We start from the raw sequence: 27704 nt of genomic DNA, 5'->3' as shown, positions 1-27704 counted from the left end.
ACCATTTTGTGTGTTGGAGTAAAAAAAAAAGGGAGAATCGAGAGGGAGAGCCGGAGGGGGGGCGGGGAGGGACCGGACCGGACCGAGCCGGAGCCACGGCCCCCCGCCCCGAAACCCCGCCGAGCCTAAGGTGAGGGGCGGGGCCAGGGCTGACACGGGAAAGGGGGGTCCGGGGGGCTGGGGGCCTAGAGGGGACAGGTGGCAGGGACGGGGAGGGGGTACAGGGGGAAAGGGGTGGGCGGAATGGTGGGAAGGGAGGAGGGAGTGGAGGAAGTGGTGGGGGTTTGACAGAAAAGGGGTAACTGGGGGAGGGGGTGGTGGGCAAAGAAGGGTAACAGGAATGGAGGGGTGACAGGACTAGATCAGGGTGACAGGGAGAGGGAGGGGACAGAGTTGGAGAGTGTGACAAGGAGAGGTGATGGGGAGAGAAGGTGACAGGTCCGGAGATGGCTGACAGGAGAGTGACTGGGAGGAATAGGTGACAGAGATAAATGGGGGTGACAAGGAGGGGGTGACAGGAGGGGGCCTAGGGCATGCTAACAGAGAGGTAGAGATAGAGGTGGTGACAGGATGGGAGAGAGAGTGGCAGAGAAGCTGGTGCCAGGAGGGCTAATAGAAACAGAGGGTATGAGACCCCAAAGAGCCAGGGCCTGGGCTGGCCTGGGTTCCGGGAGTTACTACTCAAATCTGAGGGAGGTGAGGGCCCCCGGGGCTTGGGTGGGAGTTATTCAGAGGGGCTGGACAGGAAGAGAGTAGGCCCTAGGGGAAAGAAAGCAGCTCTGGGGTGAAGAGAGGCTGGGCCAGGCAGCAAGGTCTGGGGGTACATGCGGCATAGTTGTAGGCCCTGGGTGGGGTATGCAAAGGTTTGTGTTTGGAAAAAACTGGGGCCAGATCTCAGTCCCCAGTATGGTAGTCCAGTGGGTCAGTGGGTAGTAGGTGGTGATGGCTACCCAACTTCTGGGCACTTGGGTGCCAGCCCCGGGGTGCCCTCCAGGCTCCGCCTGTGAGGACCCCAGGAGTGGCCCAAGAAAGGGCAGGCCTGGGACTCCAGGCTCCACAGGAGGAACAGGCCCCTAGTGAGAGAGCATGAGGTCAAGGGTCCCCCAGTAGCTGGAAGACTGAGTTGGGGTTGCCCCTCATTGTGTTTGGCTTACGGTCCTGGGTCCCCCAACCCTCCTAGAGGCCTCCGTTTTGGCCTCTCAGGTTCTCTTAGTCACTTCAGAGTAAAGTTTTTTCCCCTTGTCTTTTCTCAGGGCAGCTGGAAAGGGGGCGGGCAGTAATGACTGTTCAGGAAGTGGGTGAGGTTGGCCTGTTGGGCTTGTCCTGCTTTCTTTGACCTTATCCCACTTATCCCCACTTGGAGTTGGAGGGCATATTTGGGGGCTTGCGGGGGGCTGGCCGACTCAGCCACCCTGCCAGAGCCAGCCCAGCCAGGGCGGGGATGCATGCAGGCAAGAAGAAGGGGGCTGGGCTTTCGGGTATCACGCTGGGTGCTGTGGGGGGAGGAGCAGGCTCCCATCCAGTGGGACAGAGAAACCCTGGGGTGTAGCTCTGTGTCCCACTGTGTGATGACGTGTGCGTGCTTCTGTGCGTGTGTGTGCGTGTGTGTGTGTTTGTGCGCGTGCGTGTGCTCATGCACGGCCCCGTGGCAGTGCTGGGTATGAGCTCTTGCCCCAGACATGTCCCTGCCTGCTCCCTGCCAGGATCTGGGGAGATGGCTGTACCTGGCAGCCCTGGGGTGCAGAACAGAGTGGGCAGCCGTCCCTCGGGACTCTCAGCTGCCCACTTCTTCCCACAATGCCTGGCCATGCCAGGCCGCCCAGAGTGGCAGAGGGAGGGTGGGGGGCGGAGAGAGGCTCATATCACAGCCCAGTCACCTCCCTTTCTGTGACTTGGTGCTTGTGCATGTGTGTGTGTCTGAGTGCATGTACTCTCTGCATGGCGACAGTGAGAGTAAATGTGCCCTCTGGATCATGTGACAGGCAGCACACTGAAATGGTCAGGAGCACGGACTCTGGAGCCAGAGAGCCTGGGTTCAGACCCTAGCGCTACTGTTTCCCACCTGGATGATCTTGGACAAGTTGCCTCATCTTTCTGTGGCTCGGTTTCCTCAGGTGTGAAATGAGGCCAATAGTAGCACCTACTTTTAGGGCTGTTGTGAGGATGAAACGGGTTAATAAAGGCAAGTTTAGCATGGAGTTCAGGACCCAGGGAGTGCTCCATAGGTGTGAACTGTTAGTGCTTCTGCTGTCCCCTTGGGGCGTTCAGAGCATGTGCTCTGCGTCCTCTGCAGAGCCAGCAGGTGTCTGTGAATGTTCCCCAAGGAGCCAGAGTGTGTATACTCAGGGGACTCGGGTGCTCGCCTGTGCCTGGTGCTGACTGGGGTATCACATGAGTTGAGGGCAGCCAGCGAGGAGGCCTTGGGGATGGTGGAATGGAGACAGTAGACTCAGCAAATGGGAAATCTTAGGGTACATTGGCTCTGGTGGGGGTTCCTGAGTTGCTCCGCATAATCCCCGTCTGCTTTCCCACCCTGCAGGTGAAGAAAAATGAAGCCAATGAAAAAGGCATGCACTGGCCTTTCAGGTCCTGGCAGTGGCAGCAAGTCTCCCCCAGCCACCAGGGCCAAGGCTCTGAGGCGGCGAGGGGCTGGGGAGGGTGACAAGCCAGAGGAGGAGGACGACGAGGCACAGCAGCCGCAGCCTGGGCCCGAAGAGGCTGAGGAAGGGGAGGAAGAGGAGGCTGAGCGGGGCCCTGGGGCTGAAGGTCCTCCACTGGAGCTGCACCCTGGTGACCCGGCTCCAGGCCCAGCTGAGGACCCCAAAGGGGATGGGGAGGCAGGCCGCTGGGAGCCCTCACTCAGCCGCAAGACGGCCACGTTCAAGTCTCGAGCGCCCAAGAAGAAGTATGTAGAGGAGCACGGAGCTGGCAGCAGTGGGGTGGCTGGGGCCCCTGAAGAGCGGGTGCGGACCCCTGAGGAGGCCAGTGGCCTGGGGGTGCCTCCACGGCCACCCACCTCCACTCGCTCCTCCTCCACTGACACAGCCAGTGAGCACTCGGCAGACCTGGAGGATGAGCCGGCTGAGCCTTGTGGTCCAGGCCCCTGGCCCCCCGGCAGTACCAGTGGCGGCTATGACCTGCGGCAACTGCGGTCCCAGCGGGTGCTGGCCCGGCGTGGTGATGGCCTCTTCCTGCCGGCTGTGGTGCGCCAGGTGCGCCGAAGCCAGGACCTGGGCGTGCAGTTCCCTGGTGACCGAGCCCTGACTTTCTACGAGGGGGTGCCAGGCGCTGGTGTGGATGTAGTTTTGGATGCCACACCCCCACCAGGTGCCCTGGTGGTGGGCACAGCTGTCTGTACCTGTGTGGAGCCCGGCGTGGCTGCCTACCGGGAAGGTGTGGTGGTGGAGGTGGCCACCAAGCCAGCTGCCTACAAGGTCCGTCTCAGCCCTGGCCCCAGCTCCCAGCCAGGCCCACCAGGCAGCCTCCCGCAGCCCCCACAGCCACTGCACCGTGAGCCGGAGGAGGCCGTGTGGGTGGCCCGCTCCAGCCTACGCCTGCTGCGCCCCCCCTGGGAACCTGAGGCCATGCTGAGGAAGCCCCCGACAGGCCCCGAGGAAGAGCAGGTGGAGCCTGGGGCCACCTTGCCACCCTGCCCTGCTGCCCTGGACCCCAAACAGCCCGAGGACGCTGAGGTCTCTAAGATCAGCTTTGGTGGCAACCTGGGTACTCACTGTGAGGAGGGTGAGGAGAAGCACCCTCCAGCGTTGGGTACCCCCGCCTTGCTCCCACTGCCCCCACCCCAGCTCCTGTCACCGCCACCCAAGTCTCCAGCCTTTGTGGGCCCTGGCCGCCCTGGCGAGCAGCCCTCGCCCTGCCAGGAGGGGAGCCAGGGTGGCAGCCGCAGCAGCAGTGTGGCCTCCCTGGAAAAGGGGACCGCACCGGCAGCCCGGGCCCGCACACCACTGACAGCGGCCCAGCAGAAGTACAAGAAGGGTGATGTGGTCTGCACACCCAGTGGAATACGAAAGAAGTTCAATGGCAAGCAGTGGCGCCGGCTGTGCTCGCGAGATGGCTGCATGAAGGAGTCACAGCGGCGGGGCTACTGCTCACGTCACCTGTCCATGCGAACCAAAGAGATGGAGGGCCTGGCAGACAGTGGGCCTGGGGGGGCAGGCCGGCCCGCAGCCGTGGCAGCCCGTGAGGGCAGCACAGAGTTTGACTGGGGTGATGAGACATCGAGGGACAGTGAGGCCAGCAGTGTGGCGGCTCGTGGAGACTCACGGCCACGCCTGGTGGCCCCTGCTGACTTGTCACGCTTTGAGTTCGATGAGTGTGAGGCGGCCGTGATGCTGGTGTCACTGGGCAGCTCGCGCTCAGGCACACCCTCCTTCTCACCCGTCTCCACGCAATCGCCCTTCTCGCCAGCCCCGTCACCCTCACCCTCGCCACTCTTCGGTTTCCGCCCTGCCAACTTCAGCCCCATCAACGCCTCACCAGTCATCCAGCGCACTGCAGTCCGCAGTCGCCACCTGAGCGCCAGCACCCCTAAGGCAGGTGTGCTGACGCCGCCAGACCTGGGCCCCCACCCACCGCCACCTGCCCCCCGAGAGCGCCACTCCTCTGGAATCCTACCCACCTTCCAGACCAACCTGACCTTCACCGTGCCCATCAGCCCTGGGCGCCGGAAGACAGAGCTGTTGCCGCACCCAGGGGCCTTGGGGGCCCCTGGGGCAGGGGGTGGAGGAGCCGCCCCAGACTTTCCCAAGAGTGACAGCTTAGACTCTGGTGTGGACCCGGTGTCCCACACACCTACACCCTCCACGCCAGCTGGCTTCCGGGCCGTGTCCCCTGCTGTGCCCTTCTCTCGCTCCCGCCAGCCCTCACCATTGCTGCTGTTGCCCCCGCCTGCCGGCCTGACCTCAGATCCGGGGCCCTCTGTGCGCAGGGTGCCTGCCGTGCAGCGGGACTCACCTGTCATTGTCCGCAACCCTGATGTGCCACTGCCCTCCAAATTCCCTGGGGAGGTGGGCACTGCTGGTGAGGTGCGGGCTGGGGGACCTGGGCGGGGCTGCCGCGAGACCCCGGTGCCCACTGGGGTGGCCAGTGGGAAGCCTGGCCTGCCCCCACCTCTGCCAGCCCCCGTGCCCATCACTGTGCCTCCAGCTGCACCAACTGCCGTGGCCCAGCCGATGCCCACCTTTGGCCTGGCTTCTTCACCCTTTCAGCCTGTGGCCTTCCACCCCTCACCTGCTGCCCTGTTGCCCGTTTTGGTGCCCAGCAGCTATACCAGCCACCCTGCCCCCAAGAAGGAAGTCATCATGGGCCGGCCTGGAACAGGTAAGAGGTGGAAGTGGATGGGCTGTGCCAGGCTCACCTCTTAGAGGGCCTCTTGTAAGCTGAACTCTCGAGAGGTGAGCTCCTCACCTCGGGAGGGCTTCAAGCGAAGGCCGGCCTCCTCTCTGCACAGATGTTGCAGTGGGAATTCACATGTCAGGAAGGGATTGGACTTTTAAGGCTCAAGGCACCGTTTCCAGAGGCCTCCTGTCAGAGATTCTGGTCTCGAGAGGTCTATCAGTCAGCAAACCTTTACTGAATGCAGACTGAGTCAGGTCTCCATGGAGCTGATGGGATAACAGAGAATGATAATTGTGGCAACAGCTTCCATGTCTTGGGGGACCGGGTGAGGGCATTGCCATGGTAAGCACTGTATGTAGGTGAGCTTGCCAAATTTTCACATCCACCTCATAGTGCGCTTACCATGTACCCCCTGTTCTAAATCCTTTTCAAATATTAGCTCATTTTATCTTCACAACCACCCTAACAGGAGAGTGCTATGATTATGCTTGTTTAGAGGAAACTAAGGCCAGAGTCATAACTTGCCCAGGGTTACATGGCTAGTAAATCCTGGAGCAGTCCTCAAACCCAGGCAGGCTGGCCCGTGACCACGTGGCCATAGTGCTGGATTACAGATGGGCAGACGGAGTCTCTAACAGGTCTTTCCAGGAGGTGGCAGGACCAGGACTGGAGCCGTCATCTTTACCACTGTGTCTAATAAACATCACAGGCACAGTCAGTGCCATGGAAGGGAGCCGGGGGGTGTGCTGGGCACTCCTCCAGGTGTGAATCTAGCCTGGCTGCCCTGAGGACAGGGCGTGTAATTCAGGAGTTGAAGGATGAGTGGGAACCAGCAACTGTGGGGCAGAAGAGCCTCCTGGGAGGAGGGTGACGGGACAGCGCCGAGACTGGAAGGAGCACAGCCTGGGAGGGGAAGATGGAAGGCCACGGTGGCTGGAGAGCTGAGGCTGGGGGTGGGAGAGTGTCATTTCTGAGATGATGCTGGACAGCCAGGGACCAAGGCCAGGCTGGGCCTTGTAGGAGCAACACAGAGAGGGTGACAGACCTGTTAGAAACTCCTTTCTAGCATTTCTTTCTTACTTGTTTATGTATGTATGTATTTATTTAGTTTTATAGAGAGGGGGTCTCACTATGCTGCCCAGGCTGGTCTTGAATTCCTGGGCTCAAGCAATCTTCCAGTCTTGGCCTCCCAAAATGCTGGGATTCCAGGTGTGAGCCACTGCACCTGGCCTTATTTATTTTTATTTATTTATTAATCTACTGTTGATTCAGGGCCTGGCCCTGTGCTGTGCCTGGCCCTGTGCTGGATGGTGCTGAGGACACAGTCTATTTACACAGGGTTCATGGCCTCTGGAAAAGATAGACCCCTCCCTAGACAGTAACAGTCTGGGGTGGTCAGAGATGGGGTGGAGGAAGCCCAGGAGGCCGTGGGAGCCCAGAGAAGATGCCTGTCCAGTCTGAGAAGTCAGAGAAGGCTTCTTGGAAGAACAGCCAGGTGCCTATGAACTGAAACCTGAAGGGTGTGCAGATGTGAGCCTGGCAAGGTAGGCAGGGAGGACCTTCAGGCAGAGGAAAGAGTTTGTGCAAAGGCCTTAAGGCAAAAGCAGATATTTGTAAGATGTTGAATCTGCAAAGTCAAAGGCTCTAGATGGCGAGTGAGCGTTGGGGATGTGTGGCTGGATTGGTGAGCAAGGGTCAGATCAGAGAGGACCCTTAAGTAAAATCATTATGAAATGTATCCTGAGGGTACTAGGGAGCCATGGAAGGTTTTGAGCAGATTCAACCACTGCTGCACCATGGAGGGTGTGTTTGAGTCTCTGAGGCCAGAGGCAGGGAGACCAGGGAGGAAAGAGGCTGGGTGTGGATGTGGGTAGGAGTCACTGTGGCTTGGGCTGGGGCAGGAGCCCTTTCAGGAAGGAGCACTGGCCTGGCCCTGCCCTTATGGGGTTCCAGCCCAGGCCAGTCCCTAGGGACAGGGCACAGGGACATGGGCTATGCCTGCCCCTCATGCTCATATACGGAACTGAGGTTGTAAGCCATGTGTTTCACCCTGACGCCAACACTTTTTACATTTGTTGTTATAGGTGATATGAGCAAATTTTACAGCAGGGATTTCTGTCCTTTGGCAATGAAGAAACTAAATCAGAGAGTCTGTAACCACTCCCCTACCCTTTACCCCTCCATGTGCCCACAGCCCCCAACATGGCCCCTACAGTATTGTTTCATGTGGCCACTCCTGCTGTGGAGTGGGGAGGGATGGCTCTGGTCCAGCGGCTGGGCTTACCAGAGTAGGCCCAGCAGGGCTCTTGTTACCATTTTCCAGATGAGGAAAAGTGAGGCCCTGACAAAAGGAGAGTCTTGATTGAGGCCAGCCAGGCAGTGAGGGGCAGGATGAGGGCCTTGAGCCATCTCCCAGCCTCCAGACTATGGGACACTCACTACCAAAAGTGGCAGTAATAATAACTCACCGAGCAGCACAGGTGATACACGTGTCTGGCACACTTCAGTGAGTCCTGCTGAGTCTTTACTCCCTGAATCCTCACAATGCCCCAGGCTGGTACCATGATTACTAGTTCCACTGGACAGAGGAGGAAACCATAGCCTGAGAGGCTAAGTGACTTGCCCGGCGTCCCTCAGCTAGGAAAAGAGAGAGCCAGAATTTTTTTTTTTTTTTTTTTGAGACAGAGTCTCCCTCTGTTGCCCAGGCTGGAGTCCAGTGGCGCGATCTCGGCTCACTGCAAGCTCCGCCTCCCAAGTTGACGCCATTCTCCTGCCTCAGCCTCCCAAGTAGCTGGGACTGCAGGTACCTGCCACCACGCCCGGCTAATATTTTTTGCATTTTTAGTAGAGACGGGGTTTCACTGTGTTAGCCAGGATGGTCTTGATCTCCTGACCTGGTGATCTGCTTGCCTCAGCCTCCCAAAGTGCTGGGATTACAGGCATGAGCCAGACAGCCAGGATTCTGAGACAGAGTCTGGCTCTGTCGCCCAGGCTGCAGTGCAGTAGCGTAATCTTGGCTCACTGCAACTTCCTCCTCCTGGGTTCAAGCGATTCTCCCGCCTCAGCCTCCCGAGTAGCTGGGATTACAGGAGTGTGCCACCACGCCCGGCTAATTTTTGTATTTTTAGTAGAGCCGAGGTTTCACCATGTTGGCCAGGCTGGTCTTGAACTCCTGACCTCAGGTGATCCTCCTACCTTGGCCTCCCAAAGTGCTGGGATTACACTTTGGGAGTCACCGCACCCAGCTGCCAAGAGCCAGGATTTGAAATCAGACTGTCTGGCTCCAGATCCCAGGCTCTCAAGCACTTTCAATAATAACAATGATAACAATAATAACAATAATACCTACTCTACTGAGCGAAGACTGTGTGCCTAACCCTGGGCTTGGGGCCATTTCATCAGCTCCGCCTGATGCTGTGAAGCAGATTGCCAGGCCTGTTGTCCAGGGGTAGACTGAGGATCAGAGAAGGGAGGCCCCTTGCTGGGGGCCACCTGGTCATCATAACTTGTCCAATGCCTGTCCTGGCAGTTCTGAGGAGCACCTCCCTAACAACACCCATGCTGAGGTATTCAGGCCGCCTTCAGGTTTCTGAATAGCCAGCCCTTTCATTCTTCTCCCAGAGGCCTCCCTAAGTCCTTGGGAGGTAGGCAGCTTGCAGCCTTCTCCCCACGGGGCCCAGATAGGGCAGACCATGTTCAGTGGCTTCGTCCGTTCTGCTGGCCCGTGCCAGGGCCTGACCCTCCATCAGAGGGCAGCAGGTGTGAGGGGGCGGCCCAGGGCAGCCTGCCTGCTCCTGCCCCCAGTCAGGCATTTGCTTCCGCTGGGGGACTTGCTGGGGCAGGCGGCTGGCATTCTCCACATTCTGCGCATGGCATGGCCAGCCAGCTGCCGTTGCCACCTCCCTCTGACTCTTCCCGCCTGCTCCCCAGGAGAGGATCCCGCCCCAGGGCCTGCAGCCCTAGTCCAGGAGGCCAGATGTCTCAGCCCCATTCCTGGTATGGCCTCCCGGCTCCCAGCTTCCTGCCTGGCTTCCCCTTATTGACAGGCGTTACTTCTTGTCCTGGGCCTCTGTCTGGCAGTCTGGCTCTGTCTGTCTGTCTTATCCTTGGCTTCCTCTATCTCTGGTCTCTATTTCTAGGTCGATATGTGTGTCTCTTTCGGGACCTCTGTCTGACTCTTCTGAGTCTGGGGGCTCCCTATGTCTTCCTGGGTTTGTCCGTCTCTGGACTTCAGTCCTTGTCTGAGCTTTCAGCCCACCCTCCTTCTGTTTTGGCTGCCAGTCTTGGCATCCTGTGTCTCTGGGCCAGCCTTGGCTTCTCTTTGGCCCTCCCACTCCCACTCTTTGGATGGACTTGCTGCCCCCATGCCAGCCTCCCATCCCCACCCTGTGCATATCAGGTGTTCTGTTCTTTTAAGACAGTGGGCAGTTGCCAAGCACCAGGTCTCCTACTTCCTTCTTGGGGAGTGTTGGGAGGTTGTCCAGGCCGGGGAGCCCCTCATGCTCTTTGACAAATTAACTGCCTACTACTGTCCCTGAAATCTGCTGAGAAGTGTTGAGATTCATCCTGTAGACCCATCCACCATCCAAACACCTGTTCCCAAGACAGGCAGGAAGGCAGAGGCTGTATGGACCAAGCTAGGAGATCCGGCCGTGGGGGGCGGCAGGAAAGAAGCCCACCCACCTGCTAGAGGGCATGACCCAGATCACCCTACCTCCCCCGCTACCCCTTGCCTTTCATTTGATGCCAGCTTCATTGAAACGAATCCCAGATGTAGTGCGCCCCAATGAGTAGGGCCTCAGAGACCAGGCAGTACCCATCAACTATGCTTGGGCAGGTGGGGAAAAAGAGGGGCCAGAGGGGTTAAGCCTGGGTCTCCTGACTCCCCAGATCCAGGTACTGCCCACCATAATTTCCATTTTGTCTCAAACAGTGAACCCTATCTCCACCAGCAGGAGCCAGCTCCCTCCTCATCCCTCTGCCAGGCCCAGGGCTGAGCAGTCCTGGGGCAAGTGGGTGAGGAAGGCAGATGTGGATGCAGGCACAGGCAAGGATGAGCCTAGGGAGGTACTGAGTCTGGGGAAGCCAGGGGGCAGGGACAACTCAGTGGTTCATGGGGGCTGATAAGGAAGAATCAGGTAGGTTTCTCATTGGAGGTGACATTTGAGCTGAAGTATGAGGAATGAGTAGATTTCAGAGTAGTCAAAGAAAGGAAAAGGCAATTCCACCTGAAGCAGCTGCATGAGCAAAGACCAGGAGGAGTGAAAGTGCATGAACTCCGAGTGGCTAGTTGAGGCTGGAGCTGACACCAGAGTCCAGGCTTCGCAGAAGGGTGCTGTGGACGACAGGCCCAGCCTGAATGTCAGGCTGAGAAGCTGGGACTCTACTCGGGCCAGTAAAGAGCCAAGAAAGCATTTAGAGCAGGGGAGGGAAAAGGTCGGATCTAGGTGTCAGAGACCCCTGGAGATCGCCCTGGAAAGGCAGGAGTTGGGAAGAAGATGGCTTGGGGAAGAGGAGGAGAGGAGGAAGAGCTTGTGAAGTTGCAGGAGTGCGTCTTGGTGACTTTGTAGAAGAGCCCCCAGCACCTGGAACTGCGAGGCGTCAGGCTGCCTCCTGGCGGCAGGCCGCGGCGGGACAGCAGGCGTGCGCATGCGCGGCAGGGGGGGTAGGGGTTGGTACATCCCGGAGCCCCCGGCGCCCGGGTATTAATGGTTCCATTAGTGGCCGGGAGGGAGGCGCATTAGCGGCGGCGACGGCGTCTGGCTCCCATTACCACCGGCGGCAGCGGCTGCACCGCAGGCGGCTGGACCCTAGCCCGCCGCGCCGCCTCCTCCACCCCCACCCTATCCCCTGTTCCCGCTCCCCACGAGGCACCGGGCAGGGAACTCCCGTCCCCTGTTTTCGGCGGAAAAGCTGATTGTGAAGCCAGATAGATTTGGGTTCAAATCCCGGCTGTGCCACCTCTCGGCTGCAAGATGCTGTCCCCCCACTGAGCCTGTTTCTTGCGAAGTAGTCGGGGAAACCAGGTGCTCTGGGGGTTGCGTAGACGCGGACTGGCACCCAGCGAGGGCCGCGCCCAGCCCCCACTGGCACCCAGGGGTGCTGGTTCCCGCGCGCCCCTGGGTGCAGGCCTCCTGTGTCGGCCCTCCGTCCTTCCCATTGGTTGCCGTCTCGCCCGCCGACCGCTGATTGGCCAAGGCCTGCTTCCCCGCTCCTGAGCCATTAACCCCTGCGCGGCCGCGTCCTTGCGCTGGGTGGGGGACCCTCCCTCCCTCCCACCGCAGACAGCTCGGGTGCCAGCTGGCCGGCGCCCCGCCGCGGCCCGCGTGGGTGTCAGGCCGGCCGGGCACCCGCCCGCCCTCCCTGCACAAAGCGGCTTTGTGGGGCCTGCCTGGGGTTGGCTAGGGGCCAGGCGGCGAGTGGAAAATCTCGTGAGCGCGGGGAGGGAAGGGGAACGCAGGGCGGCGCCCCCTCCTCTGCTCGGGCTTTGGCGCCTCCCTCAGCCCGCGCAGACCAACCCTCCCAGCCCCAGCGCCTGTACACCCCTTCCCCGCCCCCGCACCTTCCCTTCCCCAAACCCACGTCTCTCAACCCCCGACCCCCGCATCGCACCCATCTCCCAATCCTTGGGGACCATCCCCCACACACACTCCCCTGTCTCTCTTTTCCTCCTGGTCCCCCTGCCTACCCCAGCCCCACTCACACTGACTCACCCCAGCGCTATTTTTAGCCCCCCATCCCTGCCGAGCCGCGCCAGCCCAATCCTGGGCTCGTTCCCCAGGCAACCCTGGCCGTCGCCGACGCCGCCCGGGGTGGGTGGGTGGGTGTGTATGTGGAAAGCGGGTGAGGGGAGCTGGGGACACCGGGGTGGTGAGCTGAGGCGGGGACCTGGGCCTGGAGAGCAGGGTGGGGAGCCGCAGGCGGCCGGCAGGGGTGCGGTGCCTAGCGGGCTCAATAAATGAGTTTAGAGTGTGCCTCTGCCTGTCCCTCAGTCTGTCAGCATCCCTGGCTGCTCGCCCCAGGCCTCTGGGCAGGCCTCAGCCTGTACGGCCCGCCCGGGTGACTGTTGATGTCTTCGTCTGGGTTCCCTGTCCCCAGGCCTGGGTGTGGTGGCACAGTAGGGGCTGTTTAGGGGCAGTCCTTCTGTGGAGTTGGTTAGGGGTTGGCGCAGAGGGTGGCTGCCATCACAGTCCTGCTCAGTACCTTTTTCCAACTAGGGAGACCCCAGTTAGGGTTGGGGATGGCAAGAGAGAGGGAGCTGTCTAGGGACAGGACCTGCTCCCTCCCCTCTGCTCCGAATCCACCCCCATCCAGGGTTCCTCCACCCTGAACAATAGAAGCTAAGTATAGGGCTGGCCCAGCGCCCAGGGCAGGGGGGCCCTTCCCGCCCGGATTCCCGCCCCTCCCTACCAGGCTAGGCCCCCACTTGGTTGTACCCTGTCCCGAATGGGGCCTCTTCCCATCTCTCCTCCGTGGGCACTGTGTCTTCTACCAGATGTGCAACCCTCCCAGATGTGTGGGGCCCTCTTTCCCTCCTGTGCCATGCCTGGCTTTTTCTGAACCAACAGAAGTGGGGGATCTGGGGGGCAGAGCCCCTCTGAGGTCTGTCCTTGGGCTTTATTGCAGTAGGGAAGGGGTTAACTTGCCAGTAGGTGACTCACTCACCGGTGGGGAGAAGAGGGGGCAGTGGTGGGGGCAGTGGTGGGGAGATAGCGGGCCACATTGATTTCAGCCTCAATTCCTGCCTCACATTGCAGTCCCTGGGGCAGTGAGGTAATGGAGGGTCTGAGTCTGGGACTGCATAGGAAGGAGGGGGCAGTCACCTAATAGTCCCTCTGGTTGCCCCTCCAGGCTCACAGCCAAGTGTCTGGCCCTGCAGTCTCTGGAGGTCAGAGAGCTACAGACCTTCCCTTCCCTTTTGGGCTCAGGTTACCCAGTTTTTGCCCCCTCTCTATTCCTTCAGCTCTGTCAGTGGATGAGGCAGGTTGGGGAAAGAGCTCCTCTGCTCCTGTCAACCATCCAACCTGTGTAAGAGCCCAGTCTTGGTCCGTCTTAGCCTGTGCAACCTTTACCTGCCCAACTGTGCGACCCCAGTCCTGTGTCTTTACTGGGTATGGCCCCAGGGCCCCTCTTGAGTGATCCAGGGCCTTTGTGTCTCTGCCAGATGGGCTCTACATCTTTGCCTGTGTCTTCGTGTGAGCCCCCTCACCTTTCTGTGGTCCACGTGGCTCTGTATCATTGTCTAACTATATTCCCCAGCCTCTGTTTGGAGTTCCCTCCCTGGGTCCACCCTGAGGTTAAGCCTTGAGTAATGGAAACAGCACTTGAGTTGGAGTTCTGGGCTGGTACATCTTGACTGCATGATCTTGCCACAGTTTATTCAATCTCTGAGGCTCGTTTTCTCACCTGAACAATGGGTGTAATAAAGCATACCTCCCTAGGTGGCTGTGAGGATTCAATGAACCAGATAATACATACAAGCTCCCAGCACACAGCAGCCCCAGTAAGTGTTAGTTTCCTTTCTTCCTGGCCCTTTTTTTCTGGGAGGAGGAGTGGGGGTTAGTGGGTGGCTGGCAGAGTAGTGTGGTGGGGTCAGCCATGGTGTGCTGTGTGGTCCCCTGCCTTATGCTGCTAGATAGAGGGTCCACAGTGGCAGATGAGTGTCAGGGTGAGTGGCTGAATGACGGCGATGGCCACTGGGCTCTGTATACCTGATGGGCCTGGGTACTGAAGCAGGTAGCGCCCATTAGGGTAGGATTATATAGAGGGTGGGGTCGGTATGATGGTGTGTGTGAGAGCTGAGTGTGCGCTGGGAATAGGAGGAGCTTTGTGAGTGCTAGGAAGGCTGTGTGTGTGATGGAGGAGTATGTGGTTGTGTGGGAGGGGTGTGGAGTGTGTAGTGGACAAGCAGGGCTATGCCGAGTTCCTCCTGTTTGACATGTTGTCTGTTTGCATGATTCATGTGGGCTGGTGGGGGTGTGATGAGGATGCGGGTTGTCGAGGCATGTGTGACAGGGCATGGATGAGATGGGTGATGAGAACAGGATGGGTGAATGCACGATGGTGGGTGGGGAGCGATGGACTGTGAGCGTGTGAGGTTGTACATCTGTGTGAGCAGGTGTGTGAGGTGTGACTTCGTGTGTGACAGTGTGGGTGTAAGACAGAGGGCATGTGTCCGTGGGGTGTGTAGGAGATAATGGGTGTGGCACGAAAGTGTGTGTGTATGTCTGTGAGGAGTGTGAGTGTGAGTAGGTGAGGGCTCAGGGATGCTTCGTCCAGCCCTACGCGCAGTTTGTCTGCCCAGCGGGGCCAGGCGCGCCCAAGCGGGTGTGCGGGAGGCGGGCCGAGCCGCGCGTGAGCGTGTTCCTCGCGCCGACTGGACACACAGCACCACGCACAACCCCGGGACCTCCGCAACGCGGCGCCCCGAACCGCCCCCCTGGCTCGGTGCCTTTACTGCAGTGCGCCCTCCCTGCCACCCTCCTACCGCGGCCCCGCCCCCGGCCGGCTCGGGGCCAACCGGAGCCCGCCCCGCCCTGCCCTTATTTGCATATGACTGACGTTCCCCCGGGGCGGCCAATGGGGGCGGGCGCGGCGGGGCCTGACCCGCGCGCGGCGGCGGCAGCCAATGGGCTCACGCGCGGGGGGCCGGGCTTGCGCGGAAGGCCGCGGGGGAAGCGGGGAAGGGGCGGGGGGAGGCGCGGCGGGGGGAGGGGAGCGCGTAGTAGTGGCGGGGCGGGGAGGCGGCGGTGGTTCGGCGCGGGGCTCGCTCGGAGCGCACGGACGGACGCACGCACGCTGGTCCGTCTGCCCGCCCAGGGCCGGAGGTCGACCCGGCGCTGAGCCTCGGGCCCCGGGCCCGGAAAGGCGGGGCGGCGGCGCCGGCAGCCGGGGCGCGCGGGGCCAGAGCCGTTACCCGCCGGAGCTGCGAGGGAGGGAGGGAGAGAGCGAGCCAGCGAGCGGGGAAGGGAGGGGGCCGCCCCCGCGCACGCGCGCCGCGCCCCGCCCCGCCTGCCCCGCCTGCCCCGCCCGCTGGACTCCGGGAGGGAGGAGGGAGAGGGAGGGGGCGGCGCCGATGGCCCCCGTGCCGCGCGCCCCGTGACGGCCCCCGCGCGCGCAGGGGGGCGGGGCGGGGCCGGTGTGCGCTGACCTCCCCCGCCCCCCGGGCGGCGGGAGGCAGGCGGCGCTGTGCGCAGGCGCGCCCGGCGGAGACCCCCGCGTGGGGCGGCCGGAGAGGGGCGGCGGGGGGGGGGGGGCATGCGGCGACGGCCTCCCGCTCCCCCCGGGCCCAAGCGGCGACGGCCGAGGAGCGGGCTGCGGGCGGAGCGGCGTCGGCCGCTGAGGAGGTGCGAGCCCCTGCCGGGCCCCCCCTGCGCCGGACCATGTATTCGGCCCACAGGCCCCTGATGCCCGCGTCCACCGCGGCCTCCCGTGGCCTCGGCATGTTCGGTCAGTAGCGCCTGGGCCCTGGGACTGCAGGGGTCAAGGTGTCGGGGTGCTAAGTGCGGAGTAACGGTGATGGGGGTATAGTAGGAGAGAACAGTAAAGGCAGAGCAAAGGGATGACTGGGAAAGTTACGGAGCTCGGCCGGGCCGAGTGGTTAGTGACGGCAGGTGGGAGTGTAGGGGAGTGGCGCGTACCTGGGGACAGCTGTGATATTAAAGTGATGGGATGGCACAGGGCTGCTGTAATAGAAAGGTGAGGGGTGTCGAGTGACCGGCTCTGGAGCATGGGGTAGAATAGGAACAGCACGAGACCTGCTGGTCCTAGGGGAGGAGGCTTGGATTGGGTAGTGGGGCTGAGGACAGAGGCTCAGGAAGCGAGTGAGGCACTGTTTGCTGAGAGCAGAGTGACGGGCTGCAGTGTGTGTAGTGTAGTTTGCAGAGAGCGCGACACCTAAGAACCTGGAGGGTTGTGCACTGGGGAGGGGTTCAGGAGGGAGCAGGACCAAAGGACTGCTCTCCATTGTCTGCTGGGTCCCTTCCCTTCCCCCCCCCAGAAAAGAGGAGGCCCTGATGGGAAAGATCTTTGCAAAGAGAGGCACAGGTCTAAGTCTCTGGAGGGTTTTATGTGGGGTTGGAGGACCCAGCGGGTTTTCAGGGGTAAGGGACAGGGTCATTGTAGAGTCTTGAGTGCTCTTCAGTGCTGTCTTCGTGATCCCAGTCCCTTGTTTCTTGAGGTCTACTTTTTCCTTTGTCAGCCCCTCACAGAATCAGGTCTCCAGGCCAGTGCCTCGCACAGAGCTTCCCCCGCCCTCCCCTGCCCATCCCTCCAGGCTTCTGAAGGCATGGGGAGGTCACCTCAGGTCAGGTTGATCTGGATCAAGGGAAGGCCCAGAATGATGGAGAGCAGGGCTAGGGCGGTTCCCTCCTCCCTTCTTCGTCTTCCCCAAGCAGGGGCCTCTCTGCTGGTTCCACTTCCCCCAGGGAGCCAGGCTGTGTGAGGGGAAGCCCACTTGTATCCTAGGCCTGCCCCAAAAGTCCAGCTAGGGGTAGGTCCCAGTCTAGAGCTTGCTCTTCCACCACCCACCTCTTGGGGCTGAAGGTTGGACCCCTGGGACCAGCCTCTTGGTGAGGAAGCATCTTCCTTTGCATATCCTCAGGGAAACACCTGGCACTTGTGCCCTCTCTGGGTAGAGACTTGTAACAATCCTCTCTTCTGGCCCATTGTCCGTGTTTTTTCTTCCAAGGAGTTTACCACACCCTCCTCTGTTTTGGGCAAGGGGGCTGGACCCTGGACTACAGATAAGCCGAGGGGCTGATGGGGAAGGCAGCTAGGAGGCTGATTTGCATTCTCTTCGTGGGGGCAAAGGGGAGAGCTGCTAGAGCCACCTGTGCCCAGCCAGGAAGGGCAGGTCTGGCACTGTTTGTGGTGGGGAAGGAAGGCAAGGAGCAGGACTTCTCCCACACCACAGTTCCCACACCACAGTTCCCACACCACAGTTGTAAGAGACTCCACAGCCTGTGGGTAGTGAACGGAGAGTTGGAGGGGAGGGGACATGGGGCTGTATGCCTCAGGAAAGAGAAAGAGAGCATGAGGCCAAGGTGAGAGGTTGTGTCGGGTGGCGACTGGGCTGCTGGGAATGTGGCATGACGGGGGTGGGGGGTCCCAGCCTGTAGAGATCTGGGGCCTTGGTAGTATGGGATGGCAGCCGAGTGTGACCTGGTTTGTGGCAGGAGCAAATCGTTCCTCTGGCCTGGTCCCTGGTGGCAGGGCTGGTGGAGATAGGTGGGGGGAGGAGTGGGGCGTGAGTACTATTTCCCTTCCCCGCTTCTGTTTTCTTTTTTATAAATCTAGAAACCTTTCAGGGAGGAGTTTTTCCTGAGTGACGTTGCATGGACGAGTCCAAGAGACTCTGGTGTTGGGGGTGGGGGGTAGACAAAAGGGGTGGGGCTACCTCATCTAGGCTGGGGAAGAGCTTGAGTTGGGGCTGGGGCCAGGTTCTCCTGCTGCACAGCTCACCTGGCTCATTTCCACAGTGTGGACGAATGTGGAACCTCGCTCTGTGGCTGTGTTCCCCTGGCACTCCTTAGTCCCCTTCCTGGCACCCAGCCAGCCTGACCCCTCCGTGCAGCCGAGCGAGGCCCAGCAACCTGCCAGTCACCCAGTGGCCTCCAACCAGAGCAAAGGTGAGGGCTGGGAGGACTAGGGGGAGGCAAGGGTGTGGGGTCCAGGTGGCCTAGGAGCCCTCTGATCTACCTCTGTGTCCCCAGAACCTGCTGAGTCGGCAGCTGTTGCTCATGAAAGGCCACCAGGTGGGACAGGGAGTGCTGACCCTGGGCGGCCCCCTGGAGCCACATGCCCTGAGAGCCCAGGACCCGGACCCCCACACCCTTTGGGGGTGGTGGAACCTGGTAAGGGTCCGCCTCCCACCACAGAGGAGGAGGCCCCTGGCCCCCCAGGAGAGCCCCGACTGGACAGTGAGACAGAGAGTGACCATGATGATGCGTGAGTTCCCTGAGGTGTGGGACTTGGGGGTGGGATGGCCAGAGACATGGCCCTCACTGTCCCTGCTGCCCTGCCGCAGCTTCCTCTCCATCATGTCTCCTGAGATCCAGTTGCCTCTACCGCCTGGAAAACGTCGGACCCAGTCCCTCAGTGCCCTACCCAAGGAACGGGACTCATCTTCTGAGAAGGATGGACGCAGCCCCAACAAGGTACTTTATCCCTGCCTGTCCCGTGCTTATCCCGTGGCCACCCACACCTATCTCCCTGGTCCTAACTGTCCCACTCTGGGCTGTGTTTAATGCAGCGGGAGAAGGACCACATCCGGCGGCCCATGAATGCCTTCATGATCTTCAGCAAGCGGCACCGGGCCCTGGTCCACCAGCGTCATCCCAACCAGGACAACCGGACCGTCAGCAAGATCCTGGGCGAGTGGTGGTACGCCTTGGGGCCCAAGGAGAAGCAGAAGTACCACGACCTGGCCTTCCAGGTAACGCCCCTGCCTGCTGGCTCCTCCCAGCTTCTTCTGGTGGGGTGGGTGAGTGAAGGGTTGCCCTGCCCTCTCCTGCCAGGTGAAGGAGGCCCACTTCAAGGCCCACCCAGATTGGAAGTGGTGCAACAAGGACCGAAAGAAGTCCAGCTCGGAGGCCAAGCCCACGAGCCTGGGGCTGGCAGGAGGGCACAAGGAGACGCGGGAGCGGAGCATGTCGGAGACGGGCACTGCCGCTGCCCCTGGGGGTTAGTCAGCCCCTTGGCTCTCCCACCTTGCCACATCCCTCCCCGAGAGCCACCAGCTACCCCCTTGCTTGCTCCTCCCCTGCCCCAGCAGCTCCTCTCTGCTCTATCGCTTTTATTTGGCGACCCTTATCTGTGAAGGAACCGGCAGTTGATTCATGTGAAGGAGCCAGGGAGATCCAGACAGATAGATTCCCAAACAGCAATCTCATTATGAACTGTTGTTTAATGAGTGTTTACTATGTGCCAAGCACTACAGGGAATATAAGCTCTAGTCTGCAAAACCCCATAGTGTTTCTAGAAGAAGAAACTGAGGTTCAGAGAGGCAAAGTCACTTGCTTAAAATCATAAACAAGCAAGTGACAGAGCCAGAATGTAAACCCCAGTTTGACTGGCCCCCAACACCATAGTTGGAGCCACTGCAGCTCGCAGACACCCCTGATGGTCTGCTTCCACTTATTGATGGTGTCTGGTGTGCCTGGCAGTGTTCTGGGGCACATTTTTGGAGTGAACCTATGGATATGGCAGTTCTATGAGGATAGATGGATAGTTCCTATGGATATGCAGTTCTATGAGGGTGGGTACGCTAGTTACTTCTTCTCTGAGATGAGGGAACTGAGGCTTAGGCCAGCGGTTGGCTAGCCAGCACCACATGAACCTCTCTCCAGGCCTCCTTACTTTCAGGAGGGCTAGCCCCCAGGGAATGGGCCTGCTGTAACCCCAGAGGGCGGGAATCAGCAGGAAGGAGATGCTGGACTGGTGGTGGGTGGTGTTTTTTTATTTCACCAAGTGGCCCAGAAATTCCAGCCTGCTTTTGCCTAGTACCTAGAAATATCTATGGGTTGTTGGGCCAGTCTAGGTGCTGGTGAGAGGCTTACTGACTGTATAGCGCCCCCCTCTACAGTGTCCTCTGAGCTCCTGTCCGTCGCAGCCCAGACACTCCTGAGCTCGGACGCCAAGGTTCCGGGGAGCAGCTCCTGTGGGGCAGAACGGCTACACGCAGTTGGGGGACCTGGCTCAGCTCGGCCCCGAGCTTTCTCTCACAGTGGGGTACACAGCCTGGATGGCGGCGAAGTAGACAGTCAGGCACTACAGGAACTGACGCAGGTCTGGGGTGCAGGCCCCCTGGGGGGTGGGCAGGGAGCCTGTCCAAGGCAGCAGCCCCGCTGAAACCTCTCTGCTACCTTTCCTGCAGATGGTGTCTGGCCCTGCATCATACTCTGGCCCAAAGCCTTCTACCCAGTATGGAACTCCAGGTCCCTTTGCAGCCCCCAGTGAGGGAGGTGCCTTGGCGGCCACCGGGCGGCCTTCGCTGCTGCCCACCCGAGCTTCTCGTTCTCAGCGTGCGGCCAGTGAGGACATGACGAGTGATGAGGAGCGCATGGTCATCTGTGAGGAGGAAGGGGATGATGATGTCATTGGTGAGCATTGCAGGGCCCAGAATCTTGCCGAGGAGCCAGCAGGCCAAGGCTCAGAGGGTGGGCAGAACTTGGATCCAGGCCCCTAGGCCCCTTTGGTTTCTTTTCCACTTGGTTTATGGTTACATGTGGCCATTTCAGTAAACTGGCTGAGTAAACCCAGCCCTGCCCTCAGGAAGCCCCCAGCCCTGCAGGAAATCTGGAGGACATGGGCGTGACCAGATCTTCAGATGCAGTGTTAGGGGCTCTTTCCTGCAGGCTCATAGGCTCCCGCACTGGGCACTGAGCATGTGGGCACAGTCCTGGGCTGAGGAGTATCTTTCCTGGACAGCACTCCCTGCTGGTTTGGAGCAGAGCTGAGATCCAGGCTCCAGACTGTCTCCTCCTGGGTCCCCTTGCATCTAGCCCCCTCCCCATACTGTTCCCTCCACTTCCTCAGCTGATGATGGCTTCGGCACCACTGACATTGATCTCAAGTGCAAGGAGCGGGTGACCGACAGCGAGAGTGGGGACAGCTCTGGGGAGGACCCAGAGGGCAACAAGGTGAGGGCTTGGGTCACGGTGCTGTCCCATCACACTCCCTCCTAAGCCACGGGAATGTCTGTTTTTCCTGGGTATTTGAGAGAGGGGGAGATTAAGATCCAGAGAGGTCAAGCTGCTTGCCCCGTGGGGAGTTGGATCATAGCCAGGATGAAAATTGAGGCCTTCAGCTGGGAGGGGTGCAGCTCTAGGCTGGCCTGGCTGACAGGCTGGATGGGCGTGGCTAGGGGGCTGCTATTGAAGTGTTGGAGTGTCCTGACCTGGGGTATCTCCCTTTCATGCAGGGCTTTGGTCGGAAGGTGTTTTCACCTGTGATCCGTTCTTCCTTTACCCACTGCCGTCCCCCACTGGACCCTGAGCCCCCAGGGCCCCCAGATCCTCCTGTAGCCTTTGGCAAAGGCTATGGTTCCACCCCATCCTCCTCTGCGTCCTCGCCTGCTTCCTCCTCAGCCTCGGCAGCCACCTCCTTCTCACTGGGCTCAGGAACTTTCAAGGCCCAGGAGTCTGGTCAGGGCAGCACAGCGGGCCCCCTACGGCCCCCACTCCCTGGGGCTGGGGGTCCAGCGACACCTTCCAAGGCGACCCGGTTCCTCCCAACGGATCCTGCCACCTTCCGGCGCAAAAGACCTGAAAGTGTGGGTGGCCTGGAGCCGCCAGGCCCCTCAGTCATCGCGGCCCCTCCCAGCGGAGGAGGAAGCATTCTGCAGACACTGGTGCTGCCCCCAAACAAGGAGGAGCAAGAGGGTGGCGGAGCCAGAGTGCCCTCCGCCCCCGCCCCATCACTGGCCTACGGGGCCCCAGCAGCTCCCCTGTCCCGTCCTGCCGCCACCATGGTCACCAACGTGGTGCGGCCTGTCAGCAGCACTCCTGTGCCCATCGCCTCTAAGCCCTTCCCCACCTCTGGCCGGGCTGAGGCGTCTCCAAATGACACAGCAGGTGCCAGGACTGAAATGGGCACTGGGTCTCGGGTGCCTGGGGGCTCCCCGCTGGGTGTCAGCTTAGTGTATTCGGACAAGAAGTCGGCAGCAGCCACCTCACCAGCCCCACACTTGGTGGCTGGACCCCTGCTGGGCACTGTGGGAAAGGCACCTGCCACTGTCACTAACCTACTGGTGGGCACCCCGGGGTATGGGGCCCCTGCGCCCCCTGCTGTCCAGTTCATTGCCCAGGGGGCCCCTGGCGGTGGGACCACTGCGGGCTCAGGAGCAGGTGCTGGGAGTGGCCCGAATGGGCCAGTACCCCTGGGCATCCTGCAACCAGGTGCCCTGGGCAAGGCTGGGGGAATCACCCAGGTACAGTACATCCTGCCCACGCTGCCCCAGCAGCTTCAGGTGGCACCTGCCCCAGCACCAGCCCCTGGGACCAAGGCAGCGACTCCCAGTGGCCCTGCACCCACCACCAGCATCCGTTTCACCCTCCCACCGGGCACTTCCACCAACGGCAAAGTCTTGGCCGCCACTGCACCCACTCCTGGCATCCCCATCCTGCAGTCTGTACCCTCCGCCCCACCCCCCAAAGGTGAGACCTGGGCCGGGCAGCACTAGGAGAGGGGCCATAATCCTATTTGACTCCCTTGTAACCTTTTCCTTTCTTGCCTCTTCCAGCCCAGTCAGTTTCTCCCGTGCAGGCCCCGCCCCCAGGTGGTTCAGCCCAACTGCTGCCTGGGAAGGTCCTAGTGCCCCTGGCCGCCCCTAGCATGTCAGTGCGCGGTGGAGGGGCCGGCCAGCCGCTGCCACTGGTGAGCCCACCCTTCTCAGTACCTGTGCAGAATGGTGCCCAGCCCCCCAGCAAGGTGAGGGACTGCTTTTCTCTCTACGTGCTGAGTGTTGGCCCCTGTTCCCCACCATTTCTTTGTTTTTCCTTCAGTCTTCTTTTCCGTGTCTCTGGTTCTCTGTCTTGCTATCTTCCGTGATTTCTTTTTTTTTTTTTTTTTTTTTTTGAGACGGAGTCTCGCTCTGCCGCCCAGGCTGGAGTGCAGTGGCCCGATCTCAGCTCACTGCAAGCTCCGCCTCCTGGGTTTACGCCATTCTCCTGCCTCAGCCTCCCGAGTAGCTGGGACTACAGGCGCCCGCCACCTCGCCCGGCTAGTTTTTTGTATTTTTTAGTAGAGACGGGTTTCACCATGTTAGCCAGGATGGTCTCGATCTCCTGACCTCGTGATCCGCCCGTCTCGGCCTCCCAAAGTGCTGGGATTACAGGCTTGAGCCACCGCGCCCGGCTCCGTGATTTCTTTGTGCATCCTGACTTTCTCAAGTTCTCAGTGTCTGTACCCTATTCCTCTGTGTCCCCACCTCCCACTGTTATCTTGCCCATCCTGTTCTCACCCCAAGTTCTGTGTTCCTTGCTTTTGCTTAGAGCCCCACTTTAGGTCTTGGTCCTCCCCTGCCCCAGTCAGGAGCCACAGCTCACCCTGGCCTATGGGTGCCCTTCCCCACAGATCATCCAGCTGACCCCAGTGCCTGTGAGCACACCCAGCGGCCTGGTGCCGCCCCTGAGCCCAGCCACACTCCCTGGACCCACTTCTCAGCCTCAGAAGGTCCTGCTGCCCTCCTCCACCAGGTAATTGCAGCTGAGCCCACACTCAAGAGGCCAGGGAAGGGGTGGGGCGGGGCCAGCTTACCTTACTCCTCCCCATTTCCTCTCCCTGCGGCAGAATCACCTATGTGCAGTCAGCGGGCGGGCACACGCTGCCCCTGGGTACCAGCCCTGCGTCCAGCCAGGCTGGAACAGTCACCTCGTACGGGCCCACGAGCTCTGTAGCTCTAGGCTTCACTTCGCTGGGGCCCAGCGGCCCCGCCTTCGTGCAGCCCCTGCTCTCAGGTGAGGGGCGGCCTGGCAGGCAGTGCTGGGGACCCAGGGTGGGGCTGAGGCAGTCCGGGCCCTAACTTGGTCTCCTGCTTCTCCTTCTCCTTCTCTGTCTCTCAGCAGGCCAAGCCCCACTGCTGGCTCCCGGTCAGGTGGGCGTGTCGCCTGTGCCCAGTCCACAGCTGCCGCCTGCCTGTGCAGCCCCTGGAGGTCCTGTCATAACGGCATTTTACTCTGGCAGCCCTGCACCCACCTCCTCAGCACCCCTGGCCCAGCCGTCCCAGGCCCCCCCAAGCCTGGTCTACACTGTGGCCACCAGCACAACCCCACCTGCAGCCACCATTCTGCCCAAGGGCCCGGCAGCCCCTGCCACTGCCACCCCAGCCCCAACTAGCCCTTTCCCTAGTGCCACAGGTAGGTGTCAGATCAACCCAGAGCAGGGTGAGTTGGGGGACCCAGGGGATGGGCTCCAGTCAGGCCTGGCTCAGCAAACACTTTTTCTCACCACTGGCAGGTTCTATGACCTACAGCTTAGTGGCCCCCAAGGCCCAGCGGCCCAGCCCGAAGGCCCCCCAGAAAGTGAAGGCAGCCATCGCCAGCATTCCCGTGGGGTCCTTTGAGGCAGGTGCCTCTGGGCGACCTGGCCCTGCACCCCGGCAGCCTCTGGAGCCTGGCCCAGTCCGAGAGCCAACTGCCCCAGAGTCTGAGCTTGAGGGGCAGCCCACACCACCAGCCCCTCCACCTGCCCCAGAGACCTGGACTCCCACGGCCCGGAGCAGCCCCCCACTGCCCCCGCCTGCTGAGGAGCGGACCAGCGCCAAGGGTCCTGAGACCATGGTGAGTGCCTGCAGGCCGTGGGGCTCCCACTGCCACTTGGCTATGCCCCTCCGTTGACGTCTTTGCTTTTCTGTCCTACTCCTCTTCCCTCCATGCCTGTGTGTCTCTCAGGTTAAAGTGTCCCCCTGTCCCTTCTGCCTGCCTGTGTTGTCTCCCCTCCCATCTGAGGCCCCTGTCTTGGCTTTCCTGAGGCTGTGTGATGGCCTTCTCGAGGGGTCTGCCGGGCGGGTTCAGATCCAACTCTTTGTTTCTGGCCTTTGCCCCAGAGTCTGAGCTCAGTGTTCTCCATCTCCCTGCCTATCTCCATCCCAGGCCAGCAAATTCCCCAGCTCATCTTCAGACTGGCGCGTCCCTGGTCAGGGCCTGGAGAATCGTGGGGAGCCTCCCACTCCTCCCAGCCCAGCCCCAGCTCCAGCCGTAGCCCCTGGTGGCAGCAGCGAGAGCAGCAGTGGGCGGGCAGCCGGGGACACCCCCGAGCGCAAGGAGGCGGCTGGTACTGGCAAGAAGGTGAAGGTGCGGCCCCCGCCCCTGAAGAAGACCTTTGACTCTGTGGACAAGTGAGCATGGGCTGGGGCCTTGGTGGAGCGTGTGGGGTGGTGGGAGTGGGAGCCGCTGCAGGCCGAGGCGGGGGAGGTGACCCTGCCAGCCCTCCAGCAGGGTCCTGTCGGAAGTGGACTTTGAAGAGCGCTTTGCTGAGCTGCCTGAGTTTCGACCTGAGGAGGTGCTGCCCTCCCCCACCCTGCAGTCTCTGGCCACCTCACCCCGGGCCATCCTGGGCTCTTACCGCAAGAAGAGGAAGAACTCCACGGGTAGGCGAGCGTCGGACAACCAGGGTCCGTAAGTGGAGGGCAGACTGGGGCCACCTGCACTGAGTCTGCTTCTGTTTGGCCAGACCTGGATTCAGCACCCGAGGACCCTACCTCACCCAAGCGCAAGATGAGAAGACGCTCCAGCTGCAGCTCGGAGCCCAACACCCCCAAGAGTGCCAAGTGCGAGGGGGACATCTTCACCTTTGACCGTACAGGTGCCTTGGTGGGCAGAACTCTGGGGGCCTGAAAGAGGAGTGGGTCTCTGGAAGGCAGTTAGAGAGTGGGAGAGGTAGGGTGGGTCCATCCAGGCTGGCAGGAAGCACAGCCTGTCAGGGGTGGGTTCTGGAGTCTGGCAGGCCCCTAAGTTGCCCTGTGACTGTGGGCGGGACCCCTCTCTGACTCCACTGTGAAATAGAATGCAGTGAGGGCTTGGATGGGCACTCAGATGGTGGTAGGAAGGCCATGCCACTGCTGCAGCCTTGCCATGCTGCCTGTGCCCTGCACAGGTACAGAAGCCGAGGACGTGCTTGGGGAGCTAGAGTATGAGAAGGTGCCGTACTCCTCCCTGCGGCGCACCCTAGACCAGCGCCGGGCCCTGGTCATGCAGCTCTTCCAGGACCATGGCTTCTTCCCGTCAGGTGAGCCTGTCTCGGAGTCTTGGGGTCACTCGGGTGGGACTTGTCTGCACATCTCATCCTCTGCTCCCCACTGTTTTTCTGTCTCCAGCCCAGGCCACAGCCGCCTTCCAGGCCCGCTACGCAGACATCTTCCCCTCCAAGGTTTGTCTGCAGTTGAAGATCCGTGAGGTGCGCCAGAAGATCATGCAGGCAGCCACTCCCACCGAGCAGCCCCCTGGAGCTGAGGCTCCTCTCCCTGTACCGCCCCCCACTGGCACCGCTGCTGCCCCTGCCCCCACTCCCAGCCCTGCGGGGGGCCCTGACCCCACCTCGCCCAGCTCGGACTCTGGCACGGTCCAGGCTGCCCCGCCACTGCCTCCGCCCCCAGAGTCGGGGCCTGGACAGCCTGGCTGGGAGGGGGCTCCCCAGTCCTCTCCCCCACCCCCAGGTCCCTCCACAGCTGCCACAGGCAGGTGAGGGACCCCTGAGAACATGCCAGGACTCATAGTACCCCCTCAGGACATGGACAGTATGTGGGGGCAGGAAGGTTATCTCGTCTCGGGTAAAGCCATTTCGTCCTCTCCAGTTTGGGGCGGAATGAGGCCTGCTCCTCTTGTAAATACCCCCTTCCCTTGAAGCTCCCTCCCAGTGCTGGGGGGCAGCTGAGGGGCCGCAGGGGCAGTCTCCCTCCTCCAGGCCCCTGTACATAACCTGGAGTGTGTGACCTTCAGAGCTTTTCACTTTATGCAAAATGGCTCCTGTGAGGGCTGCAAGCTGGAGGGTGGTGTGGGCCTTGGGCCACAGGGAGGCGCCTGTGGAATAGGGGGAGTTCATGCACCCCTTTTTTCCCCAGAGGGGCTGGACTCAGGTTAGTTTGGGGGTGGGGGCTCCTGCACTTTGCCACAGGCATGGGGAGGGTTTTCTCCTCACCCCCTCTGCCCTCCCAACTTGGGTTGTACTTTCTAAGAAGGTGATTCCCCCTGCCCTTGCCCCCTTCCCCAGAACAAAACATGTTGATCATGTGCAATATTTCTTACTGTGCCGAGAAGCCACAATGAGCGAGATTAAAGCTGTTTAACACACCTGTGTGGCTGCAGGCTCTTAACAGGGAGGGCTGTTGGTTGTATCAGTCCTGTCCTCAGTTGTTGTGGAACGGTAGGCTTTCCATGATGTGCGGGGAACAATTCCAGTACCACTGCCCCCAACATCAGAGGAACCCCACAGGCCAGGTCGCTGACTTGGCTGTGGAACAGGTGGCCCCTTTCCAGTTTAGGAGCCCAGGGAGCCTCAATGCCTGTTGGCCCCCTTCTCAGCCATTGGACTGCATGAGTTTGGGGAAGGCCTGAGGCAAGATGCCACCAGATGGTTTAGCCTCACTGGCTCTGGGGTCATTTGTCCTCAGGAAACAGGCCTCAAGAGGTCTTAGCCCAGAGGTGGCAGTGGGTGGGAGGGAGCCTAGTCTACCTGGAGTACCCTTGTCCTGTGACCCCTGCTGCCCCCATGTGGCCTGGGCCAGCACTGCAACCGGGCTTAACCGCTCCCCTGGGTGACACCCCTCCCACTCAGCATGTGGACACAGTGCCCACCTGAAGTGACAGATAACTACCCCACCCACACCATGTGTGGAGGGATGACAACTAACA

At 61.0% G+C, this 27704-nt stretch overlaps 1 protein-coding gene across 6 annotated transcripts; it reads left to right on the top strand.

The window, feature by feature from the left end:
* On the top strand, window positions 1–27143 carry CIC (capicua transcriptional repressor). Of its 6 annotated transcripts, none has more exons than XM_030942876.1 (21): window positions 1–130; window positions 2540–5337; window positions 17835–17984; window positions 18069–18303; window positions 18383–18512; window positions 18608–18790; window positions 18873–19038; window positions 19940–20142; window positions 20231–20456; window positions 20893–20996; window positions 21278–22511; window positions 22598–22785; window positions 23431–23552; window positions 23647–23813; window positions 23922–24212; window positions 24313–24635; window positions 24948–25192; window positions 25290–25444; window positions 25528–25659; window positions 25951–26082; window positions 26171–27143. In XM_030942876.1, exons 2-21 carry the CDS (start codon window positions 2550–2552, stop codon window positions 26536–26538), a joined length of 7542 nt encoding a protein of 2513 aa, XP_030798736.1. In that variant the 5' UTR covers window positions 1–130; window positions 2540–2549; the 3' UTR covers window positions 26539–27143. The 6 variants fall into 6 exon arrangements, with proteins under 6 accessions (XP_030798736.1, XP_030798738.1, XP_030798735.1 ...); XM_030942878.1 differs by having other exon boundaries at window positions 23919–24212; window positions 25293–25444; window positions 25528–25653; XM_030942875.1 differs by having other exon boundaries at window positions 23919–24212; window positions 25293–25444.
* Window positions 27144–27704: the final 561 nt, after the last annotated feature.

Source organism: Rhinopithecus roxellana, chromosome 12 (assembly GCF_007565055.1).
Source record: "Rhinopithecus roxellana isolate Shanxi Qingling chromosome 12, ASM756505v1, whole genome shotgun sequence".
Classification (NCBI taxonomy): domain Eukaryota; kingdom Metazoa; phylum Chordata; class Mammalia; order Primates; family Cercopithecidae; genus Rhinopithecus; species Rhinopithecus roxellana.
The sequence above is the reverse complement of the archived record's forward strand: the minus strand, read 5'-3'. Positions and strand labels throughout refer to the sequence as shown.

Bases quoted from the DNA above. Each gene is read 5' to 3' on its own strand.
- CIC (XM_030942874.1), top strand. From the start codon at position 2,550: ATGAAGCCAATGAAAAAGGCATGCACTGGCCTTTCAGGTCCTGGCAGT. The intron at 19,039-19,939 runs GTTAGTCAGCCC...CCCCCTCTACAG, and splicing joins CACTGCCGCTGCCCCTGGGG to TGTCCTCTGAGCTCCTGTCC. The intron at 22,786-23,430 runs GTGAGGGACTGC...CCTTCCCCACAG, and splicing joins GTGCCCAGCCCCCCAGCAAG to ATCATCCAGCTGACCCCAGT.